This window comes from Mytilus californianus, unplaced genomic scaffold, assembly GCF_021869535.1.
Source record: "Mytilus californianus isolate M0D057914Y unplaced genomic scaffold, xbMytCali1.0.p SCAF_3, whole genome shotgun sequence".
NCBI classification, from domain to species: domain Eukaryota; kingdom Metazoa; phylum Mollusca; class Bivalvia; order Mytilida; family Mytilidae; genus Mytilus; species Mytilus californianus.
The window spans coordinates 45,195,633-45,214,055 of record NW_026262679.1 but is presented as its reverse complement, the minus strand read 5'-3'; the positions used below and the strand labels follow the sequence as shown (position 1 = coordinate 45,214,055).

Genomic DNA, 18,423 nt, shown 5'->3' with positions numbered 1-18,423 from the left:
CGAAGCTAAGTATTATCATGCCCATGCCCTGTTAATTGTTTATATTAGACTTTTAATAGTTTGGATAAATGTTTTACATTGTTATAAATCAAATATGAGAATTTGAGTCAAATCGGTGAACATGAATTTGACAGCTAGTGCCCCTTTAATTGACTAGGATTGTCAAGTTTTCCTGGCAAAGGTTGGTGTTTCTCTATCGGCACTCCGGCTTCCTCCAACAATAAAAACTGACTGCCAAGAAATAGCACAATAGTGCTGAAAGTGGCATTATACACCAATCAATCAACTAATCCCCTCCAACCCTACCCCATCCCTATAAGCACCCATCATGGCTGACACATTTACCTTCAATACATTCTCCATGTTGTCCACAGTCTTGTTGACAAAGTTCTGTCATATTAACAGCTTCAGTGTCATTTGGTTGCATAACAGTGCCATTAACAATCTGTTGCTGGTTAGCCAGAGTATTTAGACATTCCTCTACAACATCAGTGATATAACCATAGGCCCAGACTTCATCTCCAGAGTCCTACAAGTATTGATAAACTTTATCAAAATGGTTAACTTTAAAGTAAAATACAATGAGCAAAATATCCAAGAAAATTTCCATCAATGTATGCTTTGTATAGAAGTTTTAGAACTATAAAACAATGATAAATTCTTGACAAAGCTTAAAAAAATAGCACTCTACAGGAATTGTTTACAAAAAAATTGTACAAAGGGCAAAATTGGAAAGGGTCAGCGCTTGGCTTTAGTTTTGTCTTAATGTTTGTTTGTCCTTTAGGAAATCTGGTGTTGATTGCCAATCCTTGATACAGGTCATCTCTGTTCAGTTTTTTGCACAACTTTTCTACATTTGAAGAGATTAAAGGCTTGACACATTGTAGATGTGGTTGTTGTGTTTTTTATGTTTACCATGAAACTATTTTTATTCATCTTAAACCCTGTATTCCTAATATCTTATTTTATTTCTCTAATTCCATGCTTAGAAATTCAATACTGAAAATATTAACACTATACTATAACAACTTGTATAATAGATTTCAACAATAAAGAGAAATATTTACCACTAAATCATCAGCACAGTTTTCCATACTGGTATTGAAGAGAGTGTTGTTAACAGTACTCCAGCACGTTTGTACTGCTTTGTTTTGTTCTACCAGTTCTTTGCATCTATTGTAAGCTTCAGTAGAGGTGTAATTGATGGTTGTTGTATTTGTCTACAAAGTAAAGAGGGGCATAAAGGGGGGGTATCTGCACGGAATAACGCAAAATAAAATTGCCATTTCACGAACAATTAAAAATTTCTTGCACATTAATCTTTTTACCAATTTCATGAAACACGGTGAATAATGAAACTTTTTCATGGCTGCATGTGAAATAAAAATGGAAAAACACGTTGCATGAAAATAACCCTTTACCATCCTCAGTAAAGTACCTTGAATATATATTGCAGATTACAATTAACAGTATGCCTGGCTGAGTCATTGCAGTATTATTTGATAAGGAATTTAAGTTTTGAATCCTGAAGGACTTTAGGTACCATAATCTTCTGAATAAAATGCATCCTTCTATATTGAACAGGATAGGTCATACTTGCTGGAAGTTGAAAAGGCATTCCAGGTTGTAAACAATTTTCTTTACAAAAAGAATCTGAACCTCTATAACTTTGGAGTGAAAACAACAAAACTAAATAGTCAAAAGTTAATTTGGTCTGGCCTTCGACTATACTATTGAAATAAAATGTACCATGTTGAAAACACACAGAACAAAATAATCAATAAGACTAATAAACAACAAGTTAATTTCCTTTTTTAGCCAGATATTAAAATATGTGTAATACTATAAACTATATACTCTGTAACGAGAGGGTACCCAAATTGCACCAACTTTGACACTTTTTTCACCCACGTTTATTTAAGATTCAGACAAAAGTTTCCGTTCTGCGTTTATTTTTTAGTTGTATCCTTACTTACTATATAGTTCCACAAAATTACTTTTGAATCCAAACTGAATCATAGAAAAAATTGGTTTGAACCGACCTCCAAATGACCCAAGATTCTGTAATGAGGAGTACCTAAATTGCATCAATGCTTGAATTCACGTCTGTAAAAATCGAATAACTGATGTTTTGTTTTATTTCTCCACATTTTATTTGGAAAATTTGACACTTGTTCATGTTTACTAATCATTTTGCAAGAAATAGATGACTCAGACATATATTGCTCATTTTTAAAAGTTGACTTTTTGTGGACGTTGCATGCAACGTTTCCTTTTAATTTAACTTTTTTCTCTGAACACTTCATCTGTTGATATATAATTTGACAGTTTTGTGCATATTTAAATATATTTACCTATGTTGAAAGATGTGCATAATGGCAAATTATAAAAAATTCAAATTATTTAGTGTCTTAGAAAACCTGCAAGATTTCCGCTGCTATTTTTGAAAAATGGGTGCAATTTGGGTACTGCGACGTTACTTAAGTATCCACAAAAACATTAAAATCTGAAGTTACTGAAATAATAACACCAAATATTTACTTTTAAAACTCTTAAAAAGATTTTTTTTGTGTGTAATTTTCGATACAGACCTGAACAGGTATAACAGTAGTAGTAGGTACTGTATCATCATCAGCTACATCTCTTCTGTGTCTGTGGCCAATATTTGGTATCTTTGCTTGTCTTAGAATGGTTGCAGTTATGTCATATCCTGATATAAAAAGCAGCTTTTATTTAATAGAATACAATGAAAAACATACACAAAGGGCAGCAATTATTTTGCGACGGCCATTATTACAATGATAAAATTGGTCAAATGTCCAAATGACTGGGTAGCAATAGTTATGGTTTGATTTTTTAAAGGTAATATAAATAGTAAAGACACAGAGTTCCAATGTCCCCCGCATTGCACATATTTTATCTATCCAGGGGCAATAAATAAAAAAAAACAAAAAAAAACCCCACTTTTTTTTGTTGTTCTTTAAAACAATTCATAAATAAAAAGCGTCCCCGGGGGACAAATTTTTTTTTTTTATTGTATACTAAATATTTCAAACAGACCTTCAAGGGCATAACTTGTAGTATAATATAAGTTTTATAAAAAATTGTACCCATCAGAGCACTAACAAGGCCATTTTCCATAAATTTAGTCAAATGTCCACCATTATAAAACTTGTCCAAGATATTGCTTATATTAATCTATAGTATAAGTTTTATAAAAATCTGGCAAGAATTGTACCCGTGAGAGCGCTAACAAGGCCATTTTTCATAAATTTAATATTTCCAAAGGCATAACTCTTTTTAAAAAAGTCGATCAGCCAACATTATAGAACTTGTCCGAGATATTGCTAATATTAACCTAAAGTATAAGTTTGATAAAAATCTGGCAAGAATTGTACCCGTGAGAGCGCTAACGAGGCCATTTTCCATAAATTTATTATTTCCAAGGGTCATAACTCTTTTAAAAAAATTTGATCGTCCACCATTATAAAACTTGTCCAAGACATTGCTGATATTAACCTATAGTATAAGTTTTATAAAAATCTGGCAAGAATTGTACCGTGAGAGCGCTAACAAGGCCATTTTCCATAAATTTAATATTTTCAAGGGGTATAACTCTTTTAAAAAAAGTCGATCGGCCACCATTATAAAACTTGTCCGAGATATTGCTGATATTAACCTATAGTATAAGTTTTATAAAAATCTGGCAAGAATTGTACCTGTGAGAGCACTAACAAGACCGGACGGCCAGACACACGGACGGACACACAGATGGACGCCCTGTATTTCCATGTCCCCTGCAACGCGTTTCGCGGGGGACAATAAAGATTTAATGAATACTTTGTCCAAAAGACTATATATGGCGGGATGTATACATTTATAGGTAGTATAGACTCATTAGAGACTTAAATTCATAGTATCAGTTTTTGAGAATTGTCTTACATATACCAACACCATATCATTATGATCACACATCGTTTACTTATTGTGTAAAGTGGAGGGAGAAATAAGAGTTCATACTCAGACCTTGTGTTAATAAATATACTGGATAGGCCATGTCTGATGATACTTTGTTCATTATTCTATCAAACTTATTTGGTAAACAACTGAAAGTAAAAGGGAGACAACTAGGTATTTATGTAATCAAACTGTTCATGAATATTTATGCTTATATTACCTCCACGAGGCCATTTCATTTCCAATTTGCATTTTTTTATTTAAAAATGAATAGCCACCACAGATCAGACTTGTCATAAAGGCATTTTGTTTTGTTGAGAGTGAGCAGTTTTCCACAATAAGCAATTAGGTTCTTTCAAACAATGTTTTGTGGAACCTGATATCAAATATGCACCCCAAAATTTATTTAAATTATCCCAAACTCTTTACATTTATATAGGATTCCATATCTCTAAAACAACAATTTTTTTTGTCAAATATAAAGTGTGTTTCAATACAGGATGTCCCATTAATAAATTTTGAGGATCATTGAATTCCATAAACATTAAACTACTGAAAAATGTGTATTTTTTAATCTTAACAATAAAGCTCCTGTTTAAAATGCATGTTATAATCATATTCACAATTTAATACTACTTTATCTACCAAATAATATGATGTCAACTACAGCTGTAACATCAGGGGAGATAACTATAATAATCACGAAACCACCAGACATAACCAATGTATACATACTTGACCTAGCACATGTCATGATTCTATGTCTACTATAGCTGTAGCATCAGGGGAGATAACTATGATAATCTTGTAACAACTAGACAATACCAATGTATACATACATGATCAAGCACATGTCATGATACCATGTCTACTACAGCTATAGCATCAGGGTAGATAACTATTATAATCTTGTAACAACTAGACAATACCAATGTATACATACTTGATTCAGCACATGTCATGATACTATGTCCACTACAACTGTAACATCAGGGTAGATAACTATTATAATCTTGTAACGCCTGACATAACCAATGTATACATACTTGATCTAGCACATGTCATGATACTATGTCTACTACAGCTATAGCATCAGGCTATATAACTATTATAATCTTGCAACACCTGACATAACCAATGTATACATACTTGATCTAGCACATGTCCTGATACCATGTCTACTATAGCTTTAGCATCAGGGGAGATAACTGATAATCTTGTAACAACTAGACAATACCAATGTATACATACATGATTAAGCACATGTCATGATACCATGTCTACTACAGCTATAGCATCAGGGTAGATAACTATTATAATCTTGTAACAACTAGACAATACCTATGTATACATACTTGATCTAGCACATGTCATGATACTATGTCTACTACAGCTATAGCATCAGGCTATATAACTATTATAATCTTGCAACACCTGACATAACCAATGTATACATACTTGATCTAGCACATGTCCTGATACCATGTCTACTATAGCTTTAGCATCAGGGGAGATAACTGATAATCTTGTAACAACTAGACAATACCAATGTATACATACTTGATTCAGCACATGTCATGATACTATGTCCACTACAACTGTAACATCAGGGTAGATAACTATTATGATCTTGTAACACCTGACATAACCAATGTATACATACTTGATTTAGCACATGTCATGATACCATGGCCACCACAACTGTAACATCAGGGGAGATAACTATAAAAATCAGGAAATAACCAGACATATCCAATGTGTACATACTTGATTTAGCACATGTCATGATACCATGTCCACGGTTACAGAACACTTCCTTGTTTTGTATACAGCTACAGAATGTATTCATATAGTTATATGTCTCTGCTGAGACACCATAAAATATAGTCTCGGGTTGTCTGAAAAAAATTCATCAAAGTTAGGTAACCAAAATATGATATGTATATGATAAATCAAAGGGATAGAAATAAAAAAAAAAAAAAAACATATATTCATATTTTTTATCTACTATGTGACAATTTTTAAAGATGTCCGAACAGAACTGCAATACACAATTTTTCCTGGAAACCAAATAAGTATGAAATTCTCAATACATTTAAGGAATGACTGTAATATTTTTTCTGTCTATGAAGAAATAACATCAAAAATGTGGTGCACACTGAATAACCCGCGTAGCAGTTTATTTCAAAGTATGCACCACATTTTTTATGTTATTTCGAATAGACAGAAAAAATATTACAGTCATTTCTTATAATTTAATTCTAAATTCCATTTTAAACCGGAGTAAACCATGAAAAAACGTTGATGACGTCACGGTCACATGACAAAATTAATGTCTATGAGCTGATAAACAAAACAACGTCAGCCAATCAGAAGACGCGTTACATCCAAAATTAAATTATTTACTGATGTTATCAAAATGTTACAGTAATCAAATGTGTCGGTGATCTTTATTCCAACAAGAATGCAATTGTTAGTGTGCTTAGCAAGCTCCCACTTGTAATCGAAAGTGTTTGAAAACAGAAGTAGGTGTCTGATAGATCCCTAATATGCTCACATGTTACAACTCATCACTCTCAAGCTGCTAACAAAAGATGAAGTAATCCTGTTCATTATTACCTGACAAAAAAGGGACGGAAATATTTGTATGGACAAACAGACAGACCAACCAACAAACAAGGGGAATGAAATATAAGCCCACAGGATAATTAAATCTGTATAACGTTGAGTTAGGCCATGAATGTTTTTACTTACTTCCATTTCATACAGAATCGCGTAGGATTTTTATTGTTGTCTGGTCGACCATTGCTTGGATAGAATACATCGTTGTTCCTGTTTCCATCATAAGAGCCACATAATCCTAAAATGTATGTTTAGTATATTCATTGTAACCGATTAAATATTAAAACTTTTCATCAAAGATCATTTCTATATCTGAATGTATTTTTCACTAATTTCTAACTTTATATTTTTTTTCCAAAATGATATTTCATCACTTCATGCAACAGTTTCAGTTCATATGTATCTTGATTGGACTCTTTTTAGCATTTTTGAATTTTATTATGCAAGTAAATATCATTAGGAAAGGCTAACCTCATTAAAACTTGGTACAGAGAAATGATTGATTTTCATATTCCCAAAATGACATTTACATGACAAATTTTTAAACATTTACCTTCAGTTTGACCTCTATCAACACTGGATGGATTAATCCAAATATTAATGAATTGAGTACCGCTGGACTGAATGGTGATAACAGTTCCTGTTGGTAAAATCACCTGTAATGACAACCAAGAGATACAGATTAAAAAAACAGCACTCCTAGAAATAAATAAGATTTCAAAATGTTTATCAAAATCTAATTACACCAAAATTTGTGTAATCTTAATCCAGTTTGGAACAAATTTTTCAATTGGCCCTTAAATTTTTTACTTAGCACGGAAAATTCAATAGATTAAAAAATTAAAAAATTTAATGCTCTACTACTATAACTGAGATATAATATTCCCTTTTTAACAAAATAGTTATAAAGTATAATTTCACTTCTTTATCTAATCAAAATAAAAGAGGGTTAAACAGACCTGGTATTTCTGGCCACACCCTATACGTAAGATCTGGGTACCAGGTGTCAGTTCACCATTCTTATACAGTTCGACAGATATCCTAGCAGGTGTACTGTGATGGTGATGATCATGGCCGTGTCCGTGTCCATGGCCATGGCCTGTTAGTCCGTTGAACAAAAATCCAAGGATACCTCCATGACCATGTCCTTGACCATTATTTCCACTTCTCTGACAGGTTTGGAACGTGATGACATCATCACCTGATTTAATGGCTGCTCCACAGTTACAGTAGGCTCGACCTCTACTTGAACATTTTGTGTAGAAAGCTCTAACCTGAAAATTATACAGGTATAATAGAAAAAATATCATAAAATCAAACACACCATTAATACTATCCTAAATAGAATGTTATTGTTAAGATCATTTAGGAATAATAACATATCTCTTTCTTACGAAATTGGCCTGAAACAAATCCATGCAAGCAAACACAGATTTTATTTCATCTAAATCTTAAAAGAAAGTTCTGTTTATCAAATTAGTATAACAAAAATGTGCTTTGCCAAGCACAGCTGGATACAACCGCAGAGGTCCAACCCTGAACAGTAGGGGCAAAAATGAACACAATATTCAATACATACACTTAAACACAAGTTATTATCTGAAAAACTAGAAAAATGCTTGTTTTGGCCCCTTTTTGGCCCCTAATTCCTGAACGGTTTGGGCAATTACCCCCAAATCAAATCCCAACCTTCTACTTGTGATACTGAACCTTGTGGTACAATTTCAGAGCAATCAAAATACTTATACACAAGTTATTGTCCTGCAACTAGACAAATGCTTGTTTTGGGCACCTTTTTGGCCCCTAATTCCTATCACCCCCAAAAACAATCCCAACACTCCTTTTGTGCTATTGAACCTTTTGGTTAAATTTCAAAGAGATCCATACACTTAAACTATAGTTATTGTCAGTGTTGTTCCGATGATCGGAATCTTTCGGAAATCAGTTGGTTGGGCTTGGCGATGTCGATAATAGATTGGAATTTTGTTCAATCGATTGTCGTTATAGTTTCCGGACTTTTAGCATATCAACTTCCGGTCCGTTTCCGGTTTGCATTTTACATGCGCAGTCAAACAAATTGTAAAGAAAAATATCAGTAGATGACAATAACAATGCCAAACGTCCTATAATCAAAGACATAAGCAATTTCTTTCTGTACAAACGTGGTAAAAGCATTGACTTTGCAGATTGGTAATATGTTATTTAAAATAAATAACTTTTTATGAAATACTTTCTTTCACTTCCGGTACTTGTAAAACAACTCAAGCGAACTTAAAATCATTCTGATTTTTCGATAAAATCAATTTGTTGCTACATTAGAACGTGGTGAAAATTGCCTTTTATTTATGTTTCATCCATTTGTTGCGTTAAAAACGTCATATTCCTTTTCAAATTGTTTGTCAAACATCGTTAATTTTTGTAAATTTTCCCGGTTTGTCCGCCATTAAAACATATACGAATCACGGATCAAATACGGACCAACTATGAAAGAATTCCTTATTCTTACAATTATAAGTACGCAGACGCACGAATGACACAGCTGACATAAGAATAAAGATCACAAAAGTGAAAAATACGCATTCCACATGAATTAACAGACATTGGTTGGATCCCCTTAGTTAAATGTATATATTTCAATGCAAATGCATTGTTTTATTTATTGATTAATTTTAAATTGCTCAAAGTTAAATACTTTACATATATATATCTTTTTTTTAATTAGAAGCATTCAAATTTTGATGAAGTTATGTTTTTGAAATTATAATGTGAGTGATACCATTGAAATTTAGAAATTTTAGTGTCATTGTTGGTAATAAAAGTTGCAATCATTAGACAAATTATGTTTAATCTGAATCTATATTCTAATTGATTCACTGTTTTAATTGCTTGATAAAATATGAAAAGGAAACTAAAGATCAAACATGAACATTTAAGACTCTTCAATGATATGGAATATATGCATTAAACTTGTACAATGTGGCTGAATGCATGATTTCATATACAAAATGAGCAAGGTATAATGATGCGATTATAACCGATAGTCGGTTGGTTGCTGTCAACCGATAGTAATAGATAACCGGTTGGTAATTTGAACCGATTATCCAACACCAGTTATTGTCTGGAAACCAAATGTCTTCGGACGACAACGACGACGACTACGGCCACGATGATGACGTGATAGCAATATACGAACGCAAATTTTTTGCAGTCATATAAAAATCGATGAATCAAGGAAACAGTATTTTTATTGCAGTTCTTCATCATTCAGCTTTGTATTGTAGCTTTCTGGCAAAAATAAATATCTTACCTCATAAGGCAAGGAAGTATGTTTGTACAGGGTAAATTCACCTCCATTATGGTTGTCATAACGTCTGCAAAATAAAATGTTGTATTAAAATAAATGCCACTTGGCATAAAGTTTTCCAGACTGATAACTTCTTGGTAATTTTTATTTATTTCCATTTTCAAAAAAAAATTTCAAAATAAATTATACCTTCCATTAAATGTGGTCTTTTCTAAGTCGTCGTGAGATTTTACTGACCATTATAACAATCATGGTACCTTACCTTCCATCAAATGTTGTCATGTGTGGGTCATTGAGAGATTTATATTGAGCATTCAGCTTTGTGATTGCCATGGTTACCTACCTTCCATTGAATGTGGTCATTATTAGGTCATCTAGATATTTTACCGACCATTATAACTAATATGGTAACTTACCTTCCATCAAATGTTGTCATGTGTGGGTCATTGAGAGATTTACATTGAGCATGGTGGTCACTATTATTTGCAGTTATCTGAAAAAATCAAAATAAGCATTGATCATAAAGCAATAACTGCTACATGATTTTGCTAGATTTCTTAAACAGAGGAAACTTAAAATGTCAGAATGAAATACTTACAGAAATAAAAAGTTAATATGAAAAGGAAGGAATTTTAAATAAAGAAACCACTGTCCTTCATAAGTAAGCATCATAGCCATCTTATCATTCCATGCTTACCAATAATTGCTATCAGTCATGTTCTAATGATTGACAGCTGAACACAACTGAATAAAATTGAAGGATGTATAGTGCTCAATAAATGAAGCCTCTGTTTAGTATATGATTTGTATATCTACAAATACTTGAATGTGTTTGATGGCTCCTTTAGAATTTTTTCCCTGGTTTACACTCAAAAACTATACTTTTGTAACCTATATAAGCAGTATGCTGATTTCACTGTGGAAAACTAAGGTTCTTAGAAAGTTGAAATTGAGAGAGAAAAATAACACATGTTCTGGTTGAGATTCATTATTATTAAACACATTTTTTCTACAAATTATTCTACAGGTTATCGACGTGTAATAGGCCTGGCCACTGACACACACATTTAACATAAAACTCAGTTTGTGAGTTAATTAGCCTAATCAATCCTATAATTATTCATGACAATTAGAAGACTGAAAATTCATCCAGGCCAAATCTACACTGTTTAGGTTATTATCTATAAAGATAAACTGTGGTTCTTATGAATATCTGGTAACTTTGTTCTTTTTATAAAAAGAAAGAAAAAAGCATTCAATTGAATTTTCACTTAATGTGCATTATCATATTTCAATATCATATTTCAAGACAGCGTGCCTTATTATTAGTATTATAACACAATCACATGCCTTATTAGTACAATTTATTTATCAGCATTAATCTATCTATCATGACAAATTTAAACGTAATCATAAGTTCAGTGGTATTACCTGAACTTGTCCAACATTGAGTGTGTGTGGTTTAATGGTGACCGATGGCTTCAACTGGTTAACAACATGGCCCTGTACAGTAAAATGATTGTGTGTGTTCCTGTCAATACGACCGTCCACTGTTGCTTTTACTGGAATTTTTATAATTTGTTGCCATGATGATATATGTATTGTCTTGGAAACGGAGGTACCACACTGGTGCTGATCTGGTGACTGTGAAGTCCCCGCCCATCCAATGACTACTTCTGGGATGTATTTGTGGGAAGTGCATCTCTGGTAAAATCTTTCAAAGTTAGCATGAGTTGTTATGGTAACCTTACAGTTTCCTTGGCAACCTTGACAGCAGAACAGTTGAGGTGGAGCTGTGACATTAACAACAATATGCTCTGTTGGGTGTCCCTCTGTTAGCACTAAATTACCTGTAACTATCTACAAGTTAAGCAAAAATATTACATTGAGTACAAAAGTTTCAAAATTATAATATTTCTGAAAAGTCCCCGTCATTTCCTAACCCGTTTAGAAATTGCCATACAGACCCCAAAAAAAAAGAACTTTTACTGACAAGAAATCTTCTGTACTATTAAATATGTGATGATATTCCCCCCAAAAATTACTGGTAATAAATACTCACAAACAAGAATCATTAAGAAATGTGGTGACTTTGAATGAACTTGTTGCAAAACTTGTGTTTCTAAGGTGCACATGGCACTTATGTGGGGTATTTCTAATGTACAACTACATCATAACCTTTTGTACTTATATATCCTATGTGCTTGACGTTGTACTATGATACTAACACATGTTTGGCCTTAGAACTAATATCAGTTTTTGTGTCTTTGTTTGAGTTGTAAATAGACCTTAAATAAATTGTTGCTTGAGTTATATAATGAATAAATTTTTATAGGAATCAAGTCAAAACATCAGTTTTAGTTACATAATTTATGATCATGCATTGTTCAATTTTCTTGTCATAATACATGCATTTGTGAGATAAGTATGTTCATTTTGAAAAATTTTATATCAATGATTGTAATGAGTGAGAAATAGACTAGTTTTATTTTAATTTGAAATAATTTGTTACTCAAGGTAATTAAAAAAAATCCTGAATTAACCAATTTAAACAATTTTTTAAATGGTTGCTTCTTCTTTTTTCTAAAAATTTTGAAACAAATAATTTGAGAATTTATTTTTAGATTACACCCATAGGTTAGTACTACTGCTGGTAGACTGTTACTCCTAAGCAGTCTATTTACCCAGTGGTCAGTGTTTATCTACTGACATGATGTAAATGATATGTTTGCATGTAAAACTTTTCATTTTAGAAATTATGTTGTTAGGGTTTCATGATTTTCAGAACCAATTTGGTAACTACTACGACAGTATTTTCTCATGAATACATTTGTGATGAAAGGACTCATATCTAAGACTCGGGGTGATTCAGAGTATGACATCAGTTGAAAAAAATTTCATAAGTAAGAATTTTGTGTTGACCTTAATATGTCTTTTGGTTATGCTTGTGTTGTTGTCTGTAAGTAACATGTACCCACATCTCCTATTTTAAATATTTATAATTATTTTCAAACTAAGTTAAGTTTATAAGTTTTTTTTAATATGTAGTAAACCTAATATTCCACAAAATATCAACTTGGCTGTAACCATAAAATATACCTAAAGAGTAAACAATATATTTTGAATTCAGTTTGAGAAAAAAAAACTTGCAGATGTGTGATCTGTGATCCTTAATTGGATTAATTCCTCTAGTCTTCACTACATAAAAAAAATATATTCGATTTAGGCAAAAGTCTTGATAAAAGTTTTTTTCGTATATGACAACATTGTATTTATTATATAATTACCTTTATATCTGGAGTTATGATATTACTTGTCTTGATTGGAGTGAGTAGATTCTCACCTTTCCATCTGGCCTGTACTGTGCAGGTTATCTGTGGGAGAACACAAAAACTTGAAGATAAACATTATGTCACTAATTTTAAAATTACAATTGAAATCAGTTAATTCAAGAAATGCTTGCATCTTTTTTCAGTTTTCTAATTTTCTTTATGTATTTATACATGGGAAGACCCAAGTATTACATGTTCGCATTATTTTTCTACTCTTGAAAGTAGCAAAAATAAATTGCTCGCAAAAATGAGTTGCTTTACAGTAGATCATCCCTTATAACTTACTTGTTGGTGACATACTACGTACACATCATCATGAATCCATGCTTCATTTCTTATGCCACCTTATTAAACACCAGTTGTTATATCATTCATGCTACTCTATCCTCAATTTTCTTATTCTGTGTTTGTGCATCACTTTTTTATTTTTTATTTTTTTTTATTTTTTTTTTCCAAGTATTGTTATCCCTTTAATTTACATTTTCAAATTGTCTCCCTTGGTATCTTCAAACTTATCATATTTTTGACATTGTCAATGGTTATTCTTTTATTTCATGATCATTATCATAAAACCTCTTTTCAATTCTGATGTTGAACATATATGTGATGTCAATGCTTATACATTTTGTAAAACCAAATAATTTTTAGAAAGTTGCAAATACTTAAAGCTACTTTTAGCTGTAAAACATTGTAAAAGAAGCTGAATTGTATCAAACATTTGCAAAATCCTTTGAACAATACATGTATTGTACATATATATCTTTGTTACATATACTGTAAAATCAGAAATGATTACATTCATTTATTATTGTAATTTTTGAAAAATGCCCAAATTGCCAGATTAATTATTGCTAGTTCAGGAAAATCTGTATACATATATATGTAGATATATATATCAGATATCAGAATGCAAGTTCTTATTATTGCAATACTCACCCAGTCCCATTAATAAAAACCTCCCAATAATTTCTAAATTTATTTATTTTATTTTTTTTATTCAACAACAGTATTGCACACGCTGTTAACAATTACTCCACTGACACAGCTATCTCAGTGAAGGTCCCTGTTTCATTAGTACCAGAAAAACTAAATTTCTAAATTTAAGTATTTTAATTCCTGTTTAGATTTTAGAAGAAGAAGAATAAACCAACCTGTTTCCTAAATAAATTCTGATTGATTTCTACAATGGTGAATTTTACTTCCTGGTAGGATCCACTGACTAACACTCGTTTTTCCCAATTCCTATTAATCTTGAGACAAACTACAAACTCCACATTTGGCTGTTTGGACTTTTCAAACTGGCAACTAAAATAGGCTACTCCTGTATTGCTGACCCCTGGTCTCAAGTGTGGGATGGTGACATAACTTGGTATGGATGGTCTTGGTGTTGTAGGTTTAGGAGTTGTTGGTCTTGTAGTTGGTTTAGTTGGTTTTGGAGTGGTTGGTTTTGGTGTGGTTGGTCTTGCAGTTGGTTTTTGTGTGGTGGCTTTAGTTGGTTTTGGAGAAGTTGGTTTCTTTGTGGGTGGCTTGGTTGGTTGAGTCTGTTTCAGTGTAGTGGTTTTTTTGCTAGGACTGGTTGGCTTCCATGCTGGTTTAGTTGTCAAATCATCTGTCAGATATCAATTAAGAAATATTCTAACGGTAAGAAATTTTAATTGAAAGACAGACAAAAAACACAAAGTACACTGTGCAACTATAAATATACCTTTTTAAATGACTCTTTACAATGACAATATGTGAAGAAATTTTAAGAACAGTAATTAAGTGGAAATAGGATGAGTTGACTATAGGAGTTGTCCTTTATCAACTTGTCAATTTTAATGTTCCAATTGTATTGTCAGTTTTACAATCTGGTTGAACAATAGGTATAGGTAAACAGAAACACCTACAGTCAACAAAAGTCACAGTAAAGTCATATAGGATTGCAATTTTGCTTTAATTTATCGCCTTGCTCTTTGTTGACTTGATTGTGGTTTTCAACAGCAGTTGGTTAAATATTTTGACCAGTTGAGCACTTTGGTTTGATAAATCAAATTGCATTTGGATCAGAATATCGAATAAACTGCAATAGGCGGAAAGCAACACTTGCAGACAAGTCACAGTAAATAAAATAAAATTCAGCAAAATTTCATGAATGATCTAGGCGCATTAAAGTCATGGCAAAACATGATGTCATATGAATGAAAACTATCAGGTCTATTTCGTTACTTGTATGCTTCAAATTCAGAAAATATCTAATTAAAATGAAGTTTTTGAGGTAGGTGTTATCTCATTTTAGATTCTATTGCATTAATCGAACATTTAAGGATTAAATTTAATATGGTGGCTAACTCCTTAGTTATGACATGCCAATTGTGAATTTGCTGGTAAATAGTGGCCAATAAACACAAAATTGTTAATTAGAAATTGCAAATGTTTGAGCTAAGAATTATAAGGATAAAACACATTTTTTCTAGGGGCTATTGATGTGTAAACTGGGACGCTTACTCACAAACTTAACACAAAATTTCTTTGGACTTTTATTCAGTTTGTGAGTTAATCGCTCCAGTCTACACATCAACAACCTCTAGAAACAAGAATGAGTCCATAGTACACGGAAGCCCCACTCACACTATCATTTTCTATGTTCAGTGGACCGTGAATCTGGGGTCAAAACTCTAATTTGGCATTAAAATTAGAAAGATCATATCATAGGGAACATGTGTACTAAGTTTCAAGTTGATTGGACTTCAACTTCATCAAAAACTTCCTTGACCAAAAACTTTAACCTGAAGCAGGACAGACAGATGGACGGACAAATGGACGGACAGACAAATGGACAGACGAACGAACAAATGCACAGACCAAAAAACATAATGCCCCTCTACTATCGTAGATGGGGAATAAAAATCATTTATATTTAAAAAATAGAGCTTATCACTGCATTTTGGTTTTTAAACTAAAATCATGAAACAATCATAAAAGACTTATAATCTTACAAAAACATACTACCTACCTTTACAAACATATCCTGTTTTACAGTACTGTGTAGTGAGAGCTGGAGCAGGTGATGTAGGTGGTGCTGTCTTCACTGGAGTTGTCACTGGTACCTTTGTGGTTTCTGGAAAGTGTAAAAAATACAAAGGTTTGTTATATTGCAATACTCAATGAAATTACAAATCATGACAATATAGCCTAAAATAAATATAAGTAACATTCACCACAAGGAAATGAAAATGTGTATCAAATTTTGAGAATTAATGTTAAAAACTTTTAAATCTTAACAAAATTAAAGTTCCTACATTAAAATTATCATCTGATACCTGAAAAGTATTGAGTCAATTTTCTTTACCTTAACAAATATCTTCAAATAATATCAACTGATTTATACATATACAAGGTTTAATAATGAAGTTGTTTCAGATAGAACATCAGCAATTATATACTAAAAATATTTACTTTCTTTTCAGCATCCTTCTTATTCTAATAATTTTATGTAATTGAAAGCTTATTGTTTATTGACTTTGAAACTACATGTGAACGTCAAATTTACCTGGTATTGGTGTAGTTAGCTCCCCTTCTCCAACAATATTATCTATCCAACAATGCCAAATAATGACTGAAGACATGAAATAATTGCATGACGTGGACGATTTGATGGTTGGTGTATTTCCAATGTACATGTGCTCTGTGAAAGATTTTATAGCTTGATGTTTAATTGATTTTGTCACAGAGCTGATCACATAATTGTTCACTATGACCTTTAACCCATGAATAGGGGACCATGAGATGATGACTTGGTGAACCTGGTGATAAATAAACTTTTCACGGCTGAATTCAGCAAACCATGAATCTGTTGCGGTAGATACCATACAATGGATTTGCCCGTAACGATAAACCATGGCCAAACCAGTTCCAGTAGCTTTCTCAGCCCCACTTGATATAATAACAGTATTTTCTTCTAGTTTGGTAAACATAATCGTGATCTTGATTGTTAGTCCACATGTACAGAGACTCAGGTTTCCAAAACATAAATTGTTATGTATACCAAGGTCAATATATTGGTTGTTATTATTGAAGTTAAATCCCACTGAAGTGTTTACATTTACAGTTCCATGTACAGTGGCATTGAACTTTGACCCAATGATGGTTTGGCTGTGTGGTATTGTCACAAAGTTCCATTCAAATTTTGGAATGTCCATTTTGGTTGTAGTTGTTGATATTGTAGTGGTTGTTGGCATGGCTGTGAAAAAAATATCAATATAGTTTAATGGCAACATGTTTATAGATATAAGAAGATGTGGTATGAGTGCCAATGAGACAACTCTCCATCCAAGTCAAAATTTATAAAAGTAAACCATTATAGGTCAAAGTACACATATTTACAAGCAATTAAATTTTATGTATCCATATCATGACTTTTCCTTTTTTTCATAGCTTATCAAAAATATTCATTTAATTTGTCCAAATAGAAACCTCAAAAAATTAATTCATCCTTTTTTTCAAAGTTAATGTATAATTCAACACTCCTTTCATATTTGCAAAGCTAGAGTTCTCTCTATAAAATTATGTTGAGTATTTCCTGTTTACAAGACAACAGTAGAAAATTTCATATCAACCAAAGGTAATTTTTCACTTTAAAATAACAAATCTAAATCACTACAATTTTATCAATTTTTTCAACTTTTGTACACATGATGTAAGCAGCAATACATAAAGCACCAGTCAGGGAGCACAAACTGAAGCTAATTCAAAATATGAAAATACATTAAACGTCCAGCTATAATCTGAAATAAAATTGAGTCCATATAGTAAATACGGCTAAATTATCTGACACAATGGAATTTTACGTGGTACAAATATATCTGCAACTTTTACTCATAAACTGTTTCATTTACCCGTTACCAAAGTTTCAAACTAAATTCTGTACAAGATTGTCAACAGCTATATAAAACGCTGGAAGCATTGAATTTAAAATACTGTTCCAACAGAACTGAAATTAAGTACCTAAATATAGCTGTTACATGACAGTCATACTATTTCAAACCATGCTAAGATTAGAGTAGCTAAATATATATAATTTAAACAGAGCAGTTAAAAGGAAAACTGGTCAAACAATTCTGTATTAAGTTACCTAATTTTCAAAATAATTACTTTTACATATAGAGTAAAAAAGGATTAAATATTGCATGTCAACACTTGATCTGTCAACGTATATTTGTTCCGCCT

At 32.0% G+C, this 18,423-nt stretch overlaps 1 protein-coding gene across 1 annotated transcript in view; it reads right to left on the bottom strand.

Annotated features, from left to right (window-relative positions):
- LOC127733493 (uncharacterized) overlaps positions 1-18,423 on the bottom strand; it is a 48,364-nt gene that overhangs the window by 9,118 nt on the left and 20,823 nt on the right. Inside the window, exons 7-20 of the mRNA XM_052242846.1 lie at positions 16,748-17,437; positions 16,211-16,315; positions 14,367-14,824; positions 13,171-13,257; positions 11,315-11,743; positions 10,300-10,376; positions 9,887-9,950; positions 7,539-7,853; positions 7,133-7,235; positions 6,712-6,817; positions 5,725-5,855; positions 2,592-2,710; positions 1,068-1,220; positions 346-529 (exon numbers count right to left, since the gene is read on the bottom strand). Coding sequence (XP_052098806.1) covers positions 346-529; positions 1,068-1,220; positions 2,592-2,710; positions 5,725-5,855; positions 6,712-6,817; positions 7,133-7,235; positions 7,539-7,853; positions 9,887-9,950; positions 10,300-10,376; positions 11,315-11,743; positions 13,171-13,257; positions 14,367-14,824; positions 16,211-16,315; positions 16,748-17,437 — 3,021 coding nt within the window. The remainder of the gene's footprint in view (positions 1-345; positions 530-1,067; positions 1,221-2,591; positions 2,711-5,724; positions 5,856-6,711; positions 6,818-7,132; positions 7,236-7,538; positions 7,854-9,886; positions 9,951-10,299; positions 10,377-11,314; positions 11,744-13,170; positions 13,258-14,366; positions 14,825-16,210; positions 16,316-16,747; positions 17,438-18,423) is intronic.